The sequence below is a fragment of the Vulpes vulpes genome, chromosome 7, assembly GCF_048418805.1.
Source record: "Vulpes vulpes isolate BD-2025 chromosome 7, VulVul3, whole genome shotgun sequence".
Taxonomy (NCBI): domain Eukaryota; kingdom Metazoa; phylum Chordata; class Mammalia; order Carnivora; family Canidae; genus Vulpes; species Vulpes vulpes.
This window is the reverse complement of record NC_132786.1, coordinates 6,968,403-6,984,562: the sequence shown is the minus strand read 5'-3', so window position 1 is coordinate 6,984,562 and position 16,160 is coordinate 6,968,403. Positions and strand designations below refer to the sequence as shown.

General features: G+C 47.0%; 1 protein-coding gene across 10 annotated transcripts in view; it reads right to left on the bottom strand.

Annotated features, from left to right (window-relative positions):
* Positions 1-247: 247 nt before the first annotated feature.
* Positions 248-16,160, bottom strand: part of KEL (Kell metallo-endopeptidase (Kell blood group)) — a 437,477-nt gene continuing 421,564 nt past the window's right edge. For 5 of the 10 annotated variants that reach the window (XM_072762819.1, XM_072762821.1, XM_072762826.1 and 2 more), the window contains 14 exons: positions 15,973-16,119; positions 13,072-13,134; positions 12,784-12,972; positions 12,394-12,542; positions 11,230-11,359; positions 4,566-4,676; positions 3,311-3,409; positions 2,992-3,069; positions 2,444-2,544; positions 2,151-2,261; positions 1,942-2,009; positions 1,558-1,727; positions 1,199-1,294; positions 248-526 (listed from right to left, as the gene is read on the bottom strand). In XM_072762819.1, the coding sequence (XP_072618920.1) occupies positions 365-526; positions 1,199-1,294; positions 1,558-1,727; positions 1,942-2,009; positions 2,151-2,261; positions 2,444-2,544; positions 2,992-3,069; positions 3,311-3,409; positions 4,566-4,676; positions 11,230-11,359; positions 12,394-12,542; positions 12,784-12,972; positions 13,072-13,134; positions 15,973-16,119 (1,674 nt within the window). In that variant the 3' untranslated portion in view covers positions 248-364. Of the gene's footprint in view, positions 527-1,198; positions 1,295-1,557; positions 1,728-1,937; positions 2,010-2,150; positions 2,262-2,443; positions 2,545-2,991; positions 3,070-3,310; positions 3,410-4,565; positions 4,677-11,229; positions 11,360-12,393; positions 12,543-12,783; positions 12,973-13,071; positions 13,151-15,972; positions 16,120-16,160 lie in introns of all 10 variants that reach the window. The other 5 variants (XM_072762823.1, XM_072762817.1, XR_012002430.1 and 2 more) reach the window with 4 other exon arrangements.

The window sequence follows — 16,160 nt, the reverse complement described above, 5'->3', positions numbered from 1 at the left end:
GTAACAGCAATAAAATCCTGAAAACACTTGGGGCAGCTTTCTGAGACCTAACCAAAGCCCTTTCGTCTCTTAACTGGTCCCTGTGACCGCCAGACCTGTGGCCCACTGACCTTTAGACCCACTAGTTCACCAGTCATCAGTCCTTTCCTCTTCCTGTGTCTCTAGAACTCTCTTGGCCTTTTCTTTTATGTTTTCTGACTTCAAGGCATTGAACATGTCAGGAAAGAGTCATTAATGGACAGACCTATGCCATGTGCCAGCTTTTATTTTTGGAAGGGACGGGGAAAGGAGATTATCGCCTGATTCCATGGATGGAGCAGGGAGATGTTGCGACATCCGAAGTGAAGTCTCTATGGTAGCCAGATTACCAGAGTTGGCAGCGGCTGGAGGGGTTCATGAGGGCACCGCGTGGACAGTGGAAATGTCTGGCAAAGGCAGGGGTGTTGCTGAGGGGCCCGTGGACTCGAAGGGTGGGAGGGCTGTGAGGATCATGAGGCTCCTGGGTGCCCGGCTCCCTACACATCACCTGTGGAGGAAGAGAGGTACACACAGGGTAAGGAGAAGAGCAGAGTCGTAGGGTAGATCGGGGTCAGTGCCTTGGCACAAGGCAGATCTGGTGTCAAGACGGTGACTAGAGACAGCAGGCAGAGGTGAGAGCAGGGGTAGGACAACACATTTGTAGGTCACTTATTCTGGCAGGAGGTGTGCAAGGAAGGGCCGGGGTTGTGCGATCGGACCATTTGTAAGTGACTGAGAGGTGGGGTTTGTTGAACAAACTCTGTAAGGGGACCTTTGAGCATCCTGAGGAAGTGGGGGCAATGTCTGTTGAGGGAGCACATGGTACTTAGGGCACTATGTCAGGTGGGGACGACAACTGAGGCGAGGTCTCCGACAAGGAATGTGGTCTATGGACAGTCTGGTGAAGGCTCACTTGAGCTGGGCTCATCCCAGAGAGGGATTTGGCAGTGGAGTTTTATTTGAAGAGGGTGTCGAATTTGGTCGAAGAATGTATAGTAATATGAAAAGATGGTCCCAAGTGGCATGTATGAAAAGATGACAATGGGGACTTCTGTGGCAGAGGGTTGGGACCCTTTGGGGGAAGGCGTTTCCGGGAGTAGCCGTTCTTTAAGCATGATCAGTAGGGTGCTTATCTGACGTGAAGCAGGCCGCAGGCCGGGGAGAGGTGGCGGCTGCCTACCTGAGCGTAGCTTCGGAAGAAGAGTTGCTGAGGGCTGAGGTCCAGGTTGGGCAGGACGGTTTCCCCGCGGTGCCACAACAGCCTCTTGCTGTATGCCTGGACATGGGGGCAGGATGGCGAGGGGCCCTCAGATTCCAGATGCACCGCCGTTTGGAAGTCTGATGCCCCCCCACGCAATACCCAAAACCTGTTCGTGTCCCTTTTGCCCAAGTTCTGCACAGACACACTGGGCTAAGCCAGGGAAAGATATACTTGTGAGATTTATGGATATCCTAGAAAAGAGGGATCTGTGGGGGAGAAAAGACCCCCAACTGTTTGCATACGGAATGGCAGACCCTGGCCCCTGGGATGGGAGTCACCTGCAGTGCAATGGCCAGCCCCCCAGCGTCCGCTGCATTCTCCAGGAACGTCTGAGATTCATTGAAGGAGGTTCCACTGGGTAAGGGAATGGCCGCATAGTGGCGTTTCAGGCACAGCAGTGCCCCCTGTAGGGCACGGGTGTCACAGGCTGGGCAGCCCCGAGGGAGTACTGTTGAAAACAGAGTCAGGTAAAGAAACAGCCAGAGTCCTGGTGTAGGGATGAGGACAAGGGGCGACCACAGGCCGCACTGCCCCCGGAAGCATTGCAAAGGATTCAGAACCTTCCCACCCGGAGCCCTCCCTTTCGCCTCCTCTTGGCCTCTTTTGGGGCCTTCCCCTGGGTTCCCAATGGCCCCACCTCCCAATGGCCCATTGTTACCCACAGAGCTGGTGGAAGATGTGCAACAGCTCGTGGGCCATGATGCTGCCTGCAGCTCCAAAGTTCACGGCTCTAGGGAGACAAACGTTTGTCTTACTCCCAGAGTCCTTCAACGTTTTTGACCCCAATTCTCCAACCACAAGTCCCATCCATCATAACATCTGCTCATACACTTGGGAAATCCCCTGCCCCCCGTCAGGGAATGGCCCCTACCTGGGGTAGCCAGGGTGGAAGAATGGAGGTTGGAGGAGTCCAGCTGGGAAGACCACCACATGGTCAGATATTGAATAGTAAGCATTGACCCCCCAGGGGGACACCTGCCACCTATGGGAAGAGCACATATGAATACCAGCTCCATCATTTATGGTCCCGGCCACCAGAGATATGAAGTCCCTCTCAACTACTGTCACTGTTCCTGCTTCCCCAAGCCTCCAGCTTTCTCCCCGGCTAATCTTGAACGGATGGACATCTCTGAGATGCAGTCTGTGTCTCCCTTGCTCTTATACCTGTGGTAGAGGAAAGACGGCAAGAAGCTCTGGACAATTCTGGCTCGGAGGGATCGGACACAGCTCAGGAAGGACTGCAGGTAGTTGGGTCCAAGCTGTATCTGCGAGAAGGCAGGAGGTGACTCGGACACACAGAGACAAATACAGATGCACACTGACATACCCTGCTGGGTACATCTGAACACCGACGGATAAGCCCGACATACAGGCGCCCATAGTAAAGTGGAAAGCAGCACAATGACACCACCATATGTCGGTGTAGACAGGCTTCACACGAATCAGCGCACAGATAAACACACTCAGGCAAGTCACAAGAATGCATGTGTACACACACACACACACACACTCATTGTGACCTGAAAGGTTCTGTTCTTCTGCTGGTAAGACCCACAGTGTGGATATTCACCCATAAAACCCAGCCAACACCAAGGCAAGGAAGGGGTCAGTTAGAATCACCCAAGGTAAACAGATTGTCTGCCACTCAGGCTGGTCAGGGGGCTGAGAAGGAGCTGAGGACTAATGAGGAGCTGGCAAGGGCAGGGACCCACATCCTTGTATTCCTGTCTGGCCAGTGATGGCTCCAGGACCCATTCTGGGGCCCCCATCTTCACCTGCAGTTGGGTTACCTGGGGAGAGACACAAAAGGTAGAAGAAACCTAGCTACCCCAAGTCTATCAGAGGAAATCTCTCATGTTCACTGCCCTGGTCCCACCTTTTATATCCTCACCAGGGTATGTGTGTGGCATATGGGTGCTTACACTTGCCATGTGTCCTTGGGCCTCTGCACTCTCCTCCCACCAGTGTGATCTCTGGATCCAATACCCAGTTCCACCCCTGCTTACTCCTGTCTCTCACTCCGGTACTTACCCTGTTCTGGGCCTCTTTCCGGGTCTTCTCATCCATCCAGGGAATCCTTCTGAGGCGACTGATGAGGGCATCCTTGATTGCAGTGAATAGTTCCATGGACTGTGAAGGGGCCAGGAGAGAGGAACAGGATCAGGGTCAGCCTTGGTCTGGGGTCCTGCCTGCTGGGCCACTAGGAAGGGCCTTGGCCCCAAGAAGTTACCAGAGAAGAGGAAAGATCTCTGAGAAAGAGAGTAGAAAGTAATGTTTACTAGGAGACCAGAAACCCAGAGCACAGAGATCTGCAGAGACCAAGCAAGAGGTGCCAAGCACAGAAAGGGAAGGTGGAGCTGGTCACTCCTGAGAGTCAACAGGGGAGGCCATTCCTTTCTGCAGGGAGATGTCAGCCTTCTGGGGGAGGGAGATGCCATCCTTACCCTTGGCCAGCCAATCCACTCAAAAAGCAGAAAGAGGAAGAGGACCATCATTCCCTTCTCTGCCCTTAAGGGCTCTTGTCCTCACACTCTCTTTATCAAGGCCTGCATCTCCTCTCTCCATCTTCCTGGGCATTTCAGCTTTCCAACAAGCTGAAGTCTTCCCAGCTTCATAACGGACTGTGTAGTTACTACTTCCCCAGCCATCTACCATCTTGTTTGTGTCCATTCTCGATAGAGGTAAATGGATGATGTTATCAGAAGCCTGAACTCAAATCCTGACTCTACTGTTTCATAGCTGTGTGACCTTGGGCAAATTACTTAACCTCTCTATGCTTCGGTTCTGTCTTCTCTAAAATTAGGATAATACTAGGCATTAAGGTACTTCATGCAAAGTGTTTACAAGGGTATCAGCCACATGGTAGGCACTCAAAGACTACTCAGTACTCATTTACTTGCACTTTTTAAGATTATATCATTCCATTTTCATGTTGTTTCCCGCGCTGTTAAAAAAAAGTCATAGATAAACAGGGAGTAGCCTTAGAGGCCATGGAGTGCAATTTTCTCATTTTATGGTTGGAGAAACACAAGGGCAGGAAAGTTAGGTAACTTGTCCAAATTCCCTGCATATTATGCACAACTTGTGTCCCGCAATGAAGCAATGCAAACCCTAGGGATGCAGCATGGCCTCCTTTGGCTTCTCTCTCACAGTGCTCTCTCCCTCTCTGACTGCCTGACTCCTTGACCATCCAGACCATCGAGAAAGGCACAGTTAATAGAATTAGAGAGAATGACCGAGTGGGAAGGGGTGGAGGGACATGGGCTGGGGAAGAGCCCTCACATACAGCACTTCGGGTGCTTGGGCTGAAGGCCTCACGGACAAACAAGGCAGCCAGGGTAGGCTCGAAGAAGGCTCCTGTCTCCTCCACGCACTTCATCCATCGAGGGCGGGCCGGCTACGGAGACAAAGCTGGAATGAATGGCCCCCGTCAAGAGTTATTCCTCATCCAGCTCCCCAGGCCTGTCTAGACCTTTACCCCCAGAGGAGGCTCTCTTTCCCAGTCTTTCTGGGTTTGTCTCATCTCTACCATCCTCTTCAATGATAAACATGGAGCTATTGCTACTTGGTAATAAAAGGGGCTTATGTCCTCCAGGATTATCTTGTGAGCTTGGATTAGGCAAATCATCCTTATTTATTGACTGAATTTGAAAGCAAGTCATCTCAGGGGCACCCCTCTGGGGAACAGAGAGGCTCCTGGATAGGAGAGGACTACACACCAAACCTTTCACCTCAGCAGGTCTGTTGGCCACCCAGTCCCCACCCACCACATGCACCATGCTGGTAGCCCAGTAACGGCTGCCACCCTCCCGTGTTTCTTTGCTCTAATGGAAATTGGAGAAGGTAATTCCTCTCTTCTTTCTGCTGCCCTTCCCCATTCTCCCAAAGATTATCGTGGATCATAGTAGGACTTTGTCTTATAAAAAAGAAGATGATCAGACTGAAAATGGGTTTTAGACACCATATTGTTTGGTAGGAGAAGTGGACAAAAGAAACGACTAAACATGAATTCAGAGAGCTAAAAAAAACTTTTGGCCAAAACAGGGAAAATAGGATGAGATGAGGGACATATCGTCAACTTCAAAGGTGGACAGATGGTTAGACAAAAACTCAGTAGGGCCTTGGCAACTGGGGTGTTCTTAGCATGGGGACAGAAAAAAATAAGCAACATAAGAGAGAGATGCTGAGGAGGTGTTTGCGGTGGGCACGGATGGCTCTGAGGGGCGGCCATGAAGTCGGCCCAGGGATGACACAAGGCCAGCTGGGAAATACATTCAAGGTGCCAATGGTGAGAGAGCTGGCCTAGGGGATGGCCAAGCTAGGATTTTGAGAAAATAGCTAATACGCTAATTTGGGGTAAGTGGGATGAATCCTCAAGACTTCATTCCTATAGATCCTACAGATCTCCTCACAGGGAAAGTAGTTAGGCTGCCACTGTGCTTTCTGGTGCCAAGATTGGAGAGAGAGATTAAGGGGCTTCCCACAAGAGAGGAAACAGACTAGGAAGGCCAGTATTGTTATCATTGAAGAAGACACTCCCGGGTCTGCCTGTTCGGACATTCACCATTTTGGACATTGCTCCAAACCCAGTTGCCCACATCTGTGTGTTCTTGTCCCCTCTTGTGAGGATAAGGATTCAGCCACTTTCTATAATGTATTAGTTGCAGCTCTAAAACACAAAGGCGCCAGTAAAGATGAAAGGGAACCTGGTTCTGACAGCCATAACTGGGTCAAGGGCAGGCTCTGCTGGCCACTTACAGTGTCTGTCTGTCTTCCACAGGCCTCCTGATGACGGGCCTGAATCTGAGACTGCCTTGGGGAATTGTTGGTGGAGGGGAGGTAGGGGCCACCCCCTGGGTAGCAGCAAACACATCAGCCTTGAGCTTGGTACTGTGATCTGCCTGCCTTTTCCACACACCTCCTGATTCTTGAGTTGTTTCCTGATCTCTTTTGGTAATATCTGCCTATTTTTCCAACAGCTTTTGTTTCCTCCATGACTGTCTCTATAGCCTGAGCCCCGGCAGGCTCTGACCTGGTTCCTGGAGAGCATAGAGGCCACTTCAGACTACCCATTGCTAAACGCTTGTGAAACTCTGGGATTCTTTTGGTCATGGTTGGGCTGGGACACATCTTCCATGAGCAGGAAAATAATTTCCAGAACCTATAAATAAATGTAGGTCTTGGAGTGGGAGCTAACAGGTTATATATTCATCTACTGGGGGTTCTAAGTATCTGAACTATCTCTCGAGACATGGAATAATAGAGCATACCATATATATTACAAATAAAGAAAAAGAGGGGCATCTTGGTGGCTTAGTCAGTTAAGTGTCTGATTCTTGATTTCAATTCAGGTCATGATCTCAGGTTCATGAGATCGAACCCCACAATGGGATCTGCACTAGACATGGAGCCTACTTAAGATTCTCTCTCTTCCTATCCCTCTGCTGCTGCCCGTCCTCCCCTCCCCCGCCCCGTGTGCTCTCCCTCTCTCTCTAAAAAGAGAGAGAAGGAGAGTGAAATATAGAGGAAAAAAATCATTGCCAAAATATAAAAGATGAAAGAAATACTTTAAACTCAAGACAATAAAGCTCAGTAGGTTAATTTTAGGGAACAGAAGATAAGTTGCGGATATAACCTTAGAACCACAAATAATAATATTGAAGAAATAATAGAAATCAGGAAAAAAAAATTCTAGGAGTCTGGAGGGAAGCAAAAATTTTCTTGATTTGCCATAGAGGGAAGTAAATTTTAGAGATTACAGGCCAGCCAGGAATCCTTAACGTTAATTTCTACACAAAATTCTAAATGAGTCATTAAACCCATCCTTCTTGAACACTTGAGAAACAGCATGTAACTACTAAGGGATTCTTGAGGATCACTGAGGGCAAATAATGTCAAAATAATAACAATTTTTCCGGCTAAAAGCTTCACCAAACTAGAATAACCAGAGACCAAGAGTCACGAACTCAGATAGGGCCCACATGGTGGCATAAGTGAGAAGCAGCTGGCATCAGACCCAAGGGACATGGAGGGACAAGGGTCAATGGGTAGAGAGAGCACACCCTGGCTGAGGAAAACTATCACTCAGCCCCTGTCACTTGTGACTCTTGAAGAACGCTAGCCCGGCGCTGCTTAAGCTTCACATTTATCACACAAGCACACAGAAATGCTGGAAGTGTCACTATCGGCATGCCATCTCCTAACTTTTGACTGTTGGTGATGAACTGAAAATTTGTCAAAAGCTTTAAGACTAAGAAAACAGAGGCTCCCTGGGTGGCTCAGAGGTTTAGCGCCTGCCTTTGGCCCAGGGTGTGATCCTGGGGACCCGGGATCAAGTCCCACGTCGGGCTCCCTGCATGGAGCCTGCTTCTCCCTTTGCCTGTGTCTCTGCCTCTCTCTCTCTCTCTCTCTCTCTCTCTCTCTCTCAATAAATAAATAAATAAATAAATAAATAAATAAATATTTTTTAGAAAGACTAAGAAAACACATCTATTGGCCAGATTCATCCTCAAGGAACCACCAGAATTCTCTGAACAGAGAATTCAGCATTTACTACATGTGGATTATCAACTTACTCCCTATATTTCGGTTACACGAGCGGTCCACAGGAGAGTGACACCTGTCTTGCCTCCCTCGCTGTGTCGCTTGGGAGACCATGTGAAAGAACGCATTGAAAGCACTTTGCAAATCTTAATATACTCCTTTACTGTGTTGCCATTGGTTTTGTGCAGGCATTTGGTAAAACCACAAATTAAGTCCGTGTGAATGAGATGCAGAAATCTGTGTTGGAAGATAATGTCATTTGTGTGGCCTTTTAGCTGGCTGAGTCATAACGAAACATCAGTGACCAATGATTCCAAGTCCACATAAGCTTCCCTGACCATCCTCCCAAAAACTGCGACACCCTACCCACCGAGCACACCATCTTTCCCTTTCCTGGTTTCTTTCTCTGTAACACTAATCACCACCGAACATATTTTATTTACTTAGTTTATTGTCTTCCTTTATCAGAATCTAAGTGTCTGAGGGCAGGGGCTTTTGTCTTTTGTTCCTGTGGTATTCCAAGTGCTGAGAGAAGTGTCTGGTGCATAGTAGGTGCTCAGTAAAATCTGTTGCATAACTAAACAGATGACTTTATAGCTAGGTCTTCAATGACCTGACCTGCTGTTCTTCCTTCTTTGGGATTTTAATAATAGTCCAGATGGAAGATACTCTAAATAAAACTGCAAATGACCAACAGTGGGGAGGGAAAGGTAATAGAGCAGAGGACTGGAACAAGGCTAAAATTATCTGAACGAAGCAGGATGTTGGGCTGAATAGAAAGGGTTCACTCAACAGGTACGAATATGACATGGTGATTTTACTTCCCCAAATTCAGTTTTTCAAGTTTAATAAGAGAAAGACCTGGTTTAACACCCATTTCATTGACTACGTATTCAAAACTATTCAACAAAATATGGCCAGATAATGAGACCTAGTTTTTCTGGATTAGGACACTATAAATTAGAATTCATTCCAAAGAATATGGTTAGAAATCTGCAATTAATGACCATTGGGCAATACCACAAATTTCGGTCACATCAAGGCTGGTGCCTCGGGGGTATCTGAGTCCCCTCTCTTTCTCACAGCACACATCCATCAGAGTGCCTGTTACTTCCCTTCAAAATACATTCTTTTGAAACATAAAACAGATCAGTGTTTCTGTAGGCCTCCATATCATACTGAGAAAGCCCAAGTCCCACTCTCTATGGCCTACTGGGCCTTGGGGGCCCCCTCCAATCCTCTCTGATTTCCTCCCTTCAGCCTCTCTGTGCCACCTTCCACATATGCCTCATCATCTCTTCCTAGCCAGAGCTACTGTGGGGGACCCCCATATGGCCCCCAAAGTTTAGCCAGCCTGCTCTGTGCCTTGTCCCAATGAAATGATGTCCCTTTCTTTGCCAGAAAACCCCTTCAACTCTCTAGACAACTGCCCCCGTCCTACTACCTGAACAGAGATCCCACTGCCATTCAAACACTCCCTCATACCTCCCTCTTGGGAACTCTGAGTGTTTGTTGTATGAGCCAGAGTCCTTCTGGAACGCAGCTACACCCTTTCATTGACTCCATGTGCAGCTGCTTTTGTGCTACAAGGACAGAGCTGGACAGTTGCAACACAGACTGTATAGGCCACAAAACCAAAAGTATTTACTATCTTGACCTTTGTAGAAAGAATTTTCCAACCCATTTTCTGTTTTCCTACCCACTTATTTCTCAAATCCTGTGTAGTATATAATTTAAAACAGCCTCATGAGGCAGCTCTGTTTTGGAGTCTGTTTCTTCCCTTAATGAGCTGTGTAGTCTGGGGAAAGTTACTTGCCCTTTCTGAGGACCTTGGAGTGTTTCTGGATGGTTAAATAAAAGCATCAGTTTTTTTACTGCTAAGTATTCCAAGCAGTGCCTGACGTACAATAACATTCACTGTTCATTAGTTATTACTCTTTTTCTGTTGGTTGGTAGAACCTGACTCATCTTTCAAGCCCAAGGACAACTATAATCCTAATGGATATATGAGGATGGACATAATGGATATAAAGGATGTATATAAGTATATAAAGGATGGCAACTTTAGCAATTTGTAAGTCTTCTAGGTTCTTTAAAGTGTGATTTCAATATTGGCACACTTACATCCTTCAAGAAGTGCCATCAGACCATGGTTCTGGGATTGACAGGAAGCAGTTTGTTGCCAAGGATTTTGTAGCAATGCCAACTAAGAGGTGGAGCTCTGTCTGCTTCATCTGTGTCAAGAGAAAGGCTGGGAAGAAGCTTCTTGGGGACTTCCCACCTGAGTGAAAGTCCCAAAAAGGAGTGTTTTTGTTGTCATTTGTTTTTGTTTATTTGTTTGTTTCTTACCACAATGATTAAGCCTGGAGCCAGACTATCAGAGTTCAAATCCTAGCTCTTACCAACTTACTAGCTATAATACCTTGAGCAAGTTATATAGCCTTTGTGCCTCAATTTCCCCATGATAAAACAACAAGATGATGTGCCTACCTCATGAAATCCGTCCAAGGATTAAATCAACTCATATATAGCTAAAGAGGTTTAGAAAAAATATCTTACTCTCAGTACTCTATAACTACTTCCCAGTCCCTGTCCATACATTTCCCCTCTTGAATTCCACAGAGATTTCAGGTTGCCAAAGCAGTGAGTTTCTCCAAGACACAGAAACAGTCCAGAAATTACTAAGAAAAAAAGAAAACCAGTGATTTTCAAGACTACACTGAGGCCTTTACTGAGGTTGAAGCATATCCAATATTCTAGATACTTTCACTTGTATTTGGATGTGTCTGACCTAGCGTTTCAAAGGTCTTGGTAAAGGAGTTTCTCCACATCTTATGTGACATAGTAGACTTTGGTTAGTGGGTCTGCTACACAGCTGCTATCTCAGATAAATCAAGATCTGGACCATGAAGCCCATGCTGTGGCCCAGCAGATCACACTGGATGTCAAAGATGAACTCTTTGTGAAAGACGTTTGAACGTCAGACACTGGAATCATCTATACAGAGGAAAGACCACTGCTTGCTACTCGTGTCTTGCATCCCAGTGAATCCTAAGCCTTAGGTCCACATCCTTAAATCACAGAGCTCTGGATAACTAGGCAAATAGTTTAAAGGTCGTGACAAAGGAAAAGCAATTGCTGGTAATTTTAGTCTTATATTTATACCCTAATACTCAGAAAAAGGCCATAAAAATAGGCAGATGTGTGCCTAAATGTCTGGTACCTGGCATCTCAGTCCTCAATGTACGTACCATATGCCCAACCTGTCTGCTTCCATGGGAAACCCAGACATTGAAGGGCACTGCCTTCATGCCTTCTCCCTGAGAGAGATACACCAACATTTATCCCTCAAAATGGCAAATTCTCTGTTAGCCCCCAATCCGGGAAAATTCATCTCCTCTACTCACCATGGCTGGTCGTTCTGTCAGCTCCCCCAGTTTCTGGATCAGCGATCTGTGTGCCTCCTGGAATTTACTGTCTAGGGCTGGAGAAAGGGTCCTTACCAGGCCCAAGATCATGTGGCTCTGCAAAAAGTCTCTGTGGAGGGAAAGAGATGGACACATATACCCAGGGCTCTGGGGATGCCGTAGGAACAGTCTCCCTTTGTATAGTCACCTCGATACTCCGAGGGGAGGGCCCTTCTCTTCTGTATCTATAGAGAATAAGAGCTTGACCTTGGAATAGGTCAAAAAGAGCTCTTCTTGGTGTGAGCTGGAAAGTACTAGTAGAAGGAACTAGATACAGAGGTGACTTCTCAAGTTTCAGGGAGTTAAGGGTGTGGGCTAGAGGAAGACTGGACTTAAAGAATTTAACCAACAGATTCATCTATTTCTATGAGCAAGATATCTCAGTTCAACTTATGCCTATTCTGTAGCCTTACATAAACCCGCTCACATCCACAAGAACGGCTCTTGGCTTCTTTCACAAAGAATTTCTAGATGTTGCTGCCACTGAGTTACTATGAAGAAGGGCCTTGAGACCAAGGCCCTGGGAAGAAGCTACTGTCTTTAGATAGTGGCAGCACAGGCACTGGGGATGGCAGCTCAACACAGAGCCTCACTGACAAGGGCCTCAGAATCCTCCCACAGCTGAGAAATGGCCTCTCCCCCAGCTCTTCCTGCAGAGAACTCCCAGCTTTCACTTCGTCCTTCCACTGGCCTCATGTGCCTCCACCTCCTGCCCATACCTTCCAGCTGCTGACAAGACACATAGGCCTTCACTGTCCCTTGTGACTGGCCTTCTAGCATCTCCTATAGCTTTGAGGCTCTTCATGGGCTGAGTTCTACTCCCAGCAAACACTGTATCTTGCTGGGCACCTATATTCCTCGTTTCATGTGTATCTTCCCTTCCCTGTGCCTCCCAAGCCTCTCATATTTCCTGTTCCCTCCATTCCCTTTTGAACCATGCACCCCAGCCCTTCTCTGCCCTTGTGTGTCTGAGGATCCCCTCCATCTTCCTGGGAGGACCTTACCAACATGCATTTTTTCATAATCTCCTTTGTCCCTGAGGCCTCCAGGCCCTGAGACCCTTTCCATTGCCCTCATACTTCCCCAATCCCACCTGAGGCGAACCTGTGTTTTGACAGCTGCTCCTCCACCAGTTGAGACATGTTTTTCAAATACTCTAGGTCATGGACCATGAGGAGCTGGGAGGGGCTCAAGGACATTGGTGTGAATGTCGCTTGCAAGCAGGACAACCAGTCGATGGCAGGGGCCATTTCCTTAGAGGAGGGACACAAAGGCTGAGGGGGATGGGATTGAGGAAAGGAGGCAGAAGAAGGGGTTTCCCCCTCCCTCAGGGTTTGACAAGGAATGGGGAAGGGGATGGTTAGGGGAAAGGATAGAGCCAGGAATGTTAGGGATGGAAAGGAATTAGGGGATGAGGAGAAAGGAAATCAGATCAAGAAAGTTTGGGAGAGAAGCCCTCATGCCCATCCTCCTCCAGTCCCTGGTTCAAGGCACCTGCAGTTGATCAATAGTGACCATGTGGAAGAGCTTTCCCTGTGCCCGTCGCTGCTCCAGCGGCTTCACAAAATGAAACAGCTGCGAGGTAATGGAGATGGACAGGAAGGCATGTTCTTGCACCTTGGTTGGGTCTCCTCCCAGCAAGGTTCCCAGCTGGTACAGATAAGCCAGGTATTCCCGAACAATCTGGGGGAGGGGCAACCTCAGTCACAGCCACCAGAGGCCCCTGCCTTTCTCTGAGCATCAGAGGTCAGGACCTGACCTTTGTCCACAGAGCCATCTTACCTGAGCATAGATCTTCTGTTCCTGCTCTTGCTTGAGGGGAACATCAAACTCTGGCTGGTCTATCTGGACACAAGAGATACTGGAGAGAAGTGGGGAGCATGGAGGAAGGAGAGGACAGGTGTGGGGAGAAGGGGAATGTACCACAAAAGATGGCCTCAAAGAGAAGGAGCAGGAAGGACAAAGAAAGGAAGGGATTGGGGCCAGGGGGCAGGGGGAAAAAGAGTCTAGATATGGAAATATGAAGACATGGTAGGTATGTCAACCAGTTTGGGGTGCTCAGCAAGAGAGGAGTGTACTAATCCATGTCCTGAAGGGAGCCATCCCCTATGCTAAGGCCAGGTCTAGAGTTAAGGGAATGAGAAACTATCTCAGGTGCAAGATAAATATTCTAATTGGTATTTTAAGAATAAAAATCAATGCTAAAATCCACACTGACTAAAATAACAAAACTTTGTACATCCTGGATTTTTTTTTCTGAAAATCAAAAGTATACTTTGTATCCATTTTTGAAGAAAAATTAAAGATTTTTTTTTAAAGTCTACAGTAAAATTTTGGCCCGTTTTGGGGACAAAGGTCTCTTTTCAAAAAAATCCACAATGAACAAAAATTTAATATTTTGTTTATCATGAATTTTTGCATTGGCTTTGATTTTTAAAAAATATTATTAGAATATTTATTTTGATTACTGTTTTGGATATGTTCTTTGATTTTGCACACAGGTAAGTGAGCCACTTACCTCACCTGCCCCACCTTAGTCCTGACATGTCCTTGATTCTGTTCTGAAGAGTTTGCCTTTTTCTGCACTGACTTCAATATTCCATCCCCACCTTGAGCTGTATACTTCCCCCTACCTTGAAAAATCTTTCGCTTGGCTCCTTAGAAATGTGGATTCTATGTTCACATTTTGAAGAACTAAAAATCACCTGTGTGCCTGCTTCAACTTTGTTGCCTTCATCTTAAACTCTGTATAATCTATTTCCAAAACCATTTTGATACTCCCTTCTAGAAGCTTCCTAATGGTGTCTTCCCATTCCTTATTCTCTGAGCTCAGAAATCTCTGGAATCCATGACAACCCTCCCCTTCCTAAGATGCTCCTCCCTTGTCCACTGTGTCTCAACCATGCTAGTCTGACGCCCCCTCCCTGCCCCCAGGCCCCTGTGGAAGTACTCCCTTTGCAGTCCATTTTGTCCACCTATTTTCCCCCTCAGAGTCCATCCAGTATCCAGTTGATGGTGACCACCCTCCTCCAATTCACAGCACATCAAGACTGTGGGTCATTTCCCAACTTCTCCATTTGCTGCATTCAATCAGCCAGTGAGTCCTCTAGAATCACCATGGACCATCACCACAGGGATAAAGTTGCCTAAATCTTCATGCCTGGCTTTCATTTTCAATTTCTACCCCAATCATCTTAGTTCAGAACCTCCAAAATGCTCATCTAGACTCTTCAACACCTCCAGACTGACCTCCAAAATTGCTGCCTCTGCTAAGGGCAGTGCATAGCCATCATATTTGAAGGGACCCAATAGTTCTTTTTTTTCTATTGAGTCCAGGTGATCACCTCCATTTGTCTTCTTAGGCCAGGAATAATCAGGCCCAACCTGACCTCTTCAGCCTTGCTCCTATCTATCTCCCACTGCACCCAAATCCTCTGTTCAACAAACCAGACTTCTCACTGACCCCACAGAGGAGTCACACTGTTCCAACCTCTTGCCTTAGCTCAGGACTTTCCCAAAGCCCTCCCCATGCCCTCAGCTTCACCTTCAGCTGTATGATTCAACCATGTTTCAAGGCTCAGCTCAAATTCTCCCTTCTCTGAACCATTTCTTAACCATTTCAGATATTTAACTACTCCCTAAAGTAGTTAAGCCACACCAGTTAAGCTCCTGAGAATACTCTTTAGAACTGAATTTTAGAATGCCTCATACTGCTTAACAACAGCTTTTCTGGTATATTCATCCTCGTATAATTTTGTGGAAGTTTCAAGAGCAGGGGCCAAGTAGATGGCACTGCATTGCCTACTACAATACCGATCTCCTTCAAAATTTTATTTATTTACTTGTTCAGCAAACACCTGCTGTGGGCCTCAAGATGCCTGGCCCTGTACTAGGTCTTGAGCAAGAGGTGAATAAGGTGTGGTCCTGTTCTTTAGGTCTTTAACATGGTGTTTAATGATGAGAACTTGGAAAGTGGGAGGACAGAAGGATATACCTAACTCATAGCTATGATGTCAGTGATGCTTTCCTGGAAGAGATAATAATAAACCCTAAATTTGAAAAATATGTAAGCATTTTCCAGGCTGAGCTTGGGAGGTTGTGGTGTCATAGGCAAAGGGAGTAATATATGCAAAGAATTGAGGGATATTCTTGAAGCTGTAAGTCAGGGAGTGTGGCTTGAGGTTTAAAGGGGACAAGGAATGGGACAGAAGATAAGGTTGGAAAAGTGTGTAAGGGTCAGATCACAAAAGGACTTGCAAGGCTTTGCTAAGGATTAAGAACTAGATCACGATGACCTGGTAAGGCATTGGAGGCATTTAAACAGAGACAATAGCATAATTAGCTCTTGGTTTAGAAAGGTCCCTCTAGCAAAAATGAAGAGTAGATAAGAGGAGAGCAATACTGGAGATAAGGGGGCTAATTAAGAGGGTATAGGGGTAATCCAGATAAGCAGTATGGAAGATAGGAACTACTTCTATCTTCTCTGGACTGGCTCTACTGCTCCTTTCCCTAATTTCGCCTAGTGCCCCTGAATACCGCATCAGTTTTCCCTCAAGATAGGAATCTTTTCTACATTGCACATTTGTCCTCTCTCTCCAGCCCACAACCTTCCACTAGAAGACGCTAGGCTAGAATTCAAGGCAGACCCAGGTCTTACTGCATTTTTGCCAGTGCATCCCTCACCTGGATGATTGGCGTGTACGGAGGGGTGGGACGAGGTTGCAGATAGGCTCTGAAGAATGGAAAATAACCATACTGACTCATCAGAAGGCTCAGAGTTCGGTTAAAGTCTAAGGAAGTCCAATTACCGGAGATTCGCCAGCCTCCGAGCTGGGAAGCAGAGAGACAGGGCTCAGCACAGGAGGATGGCC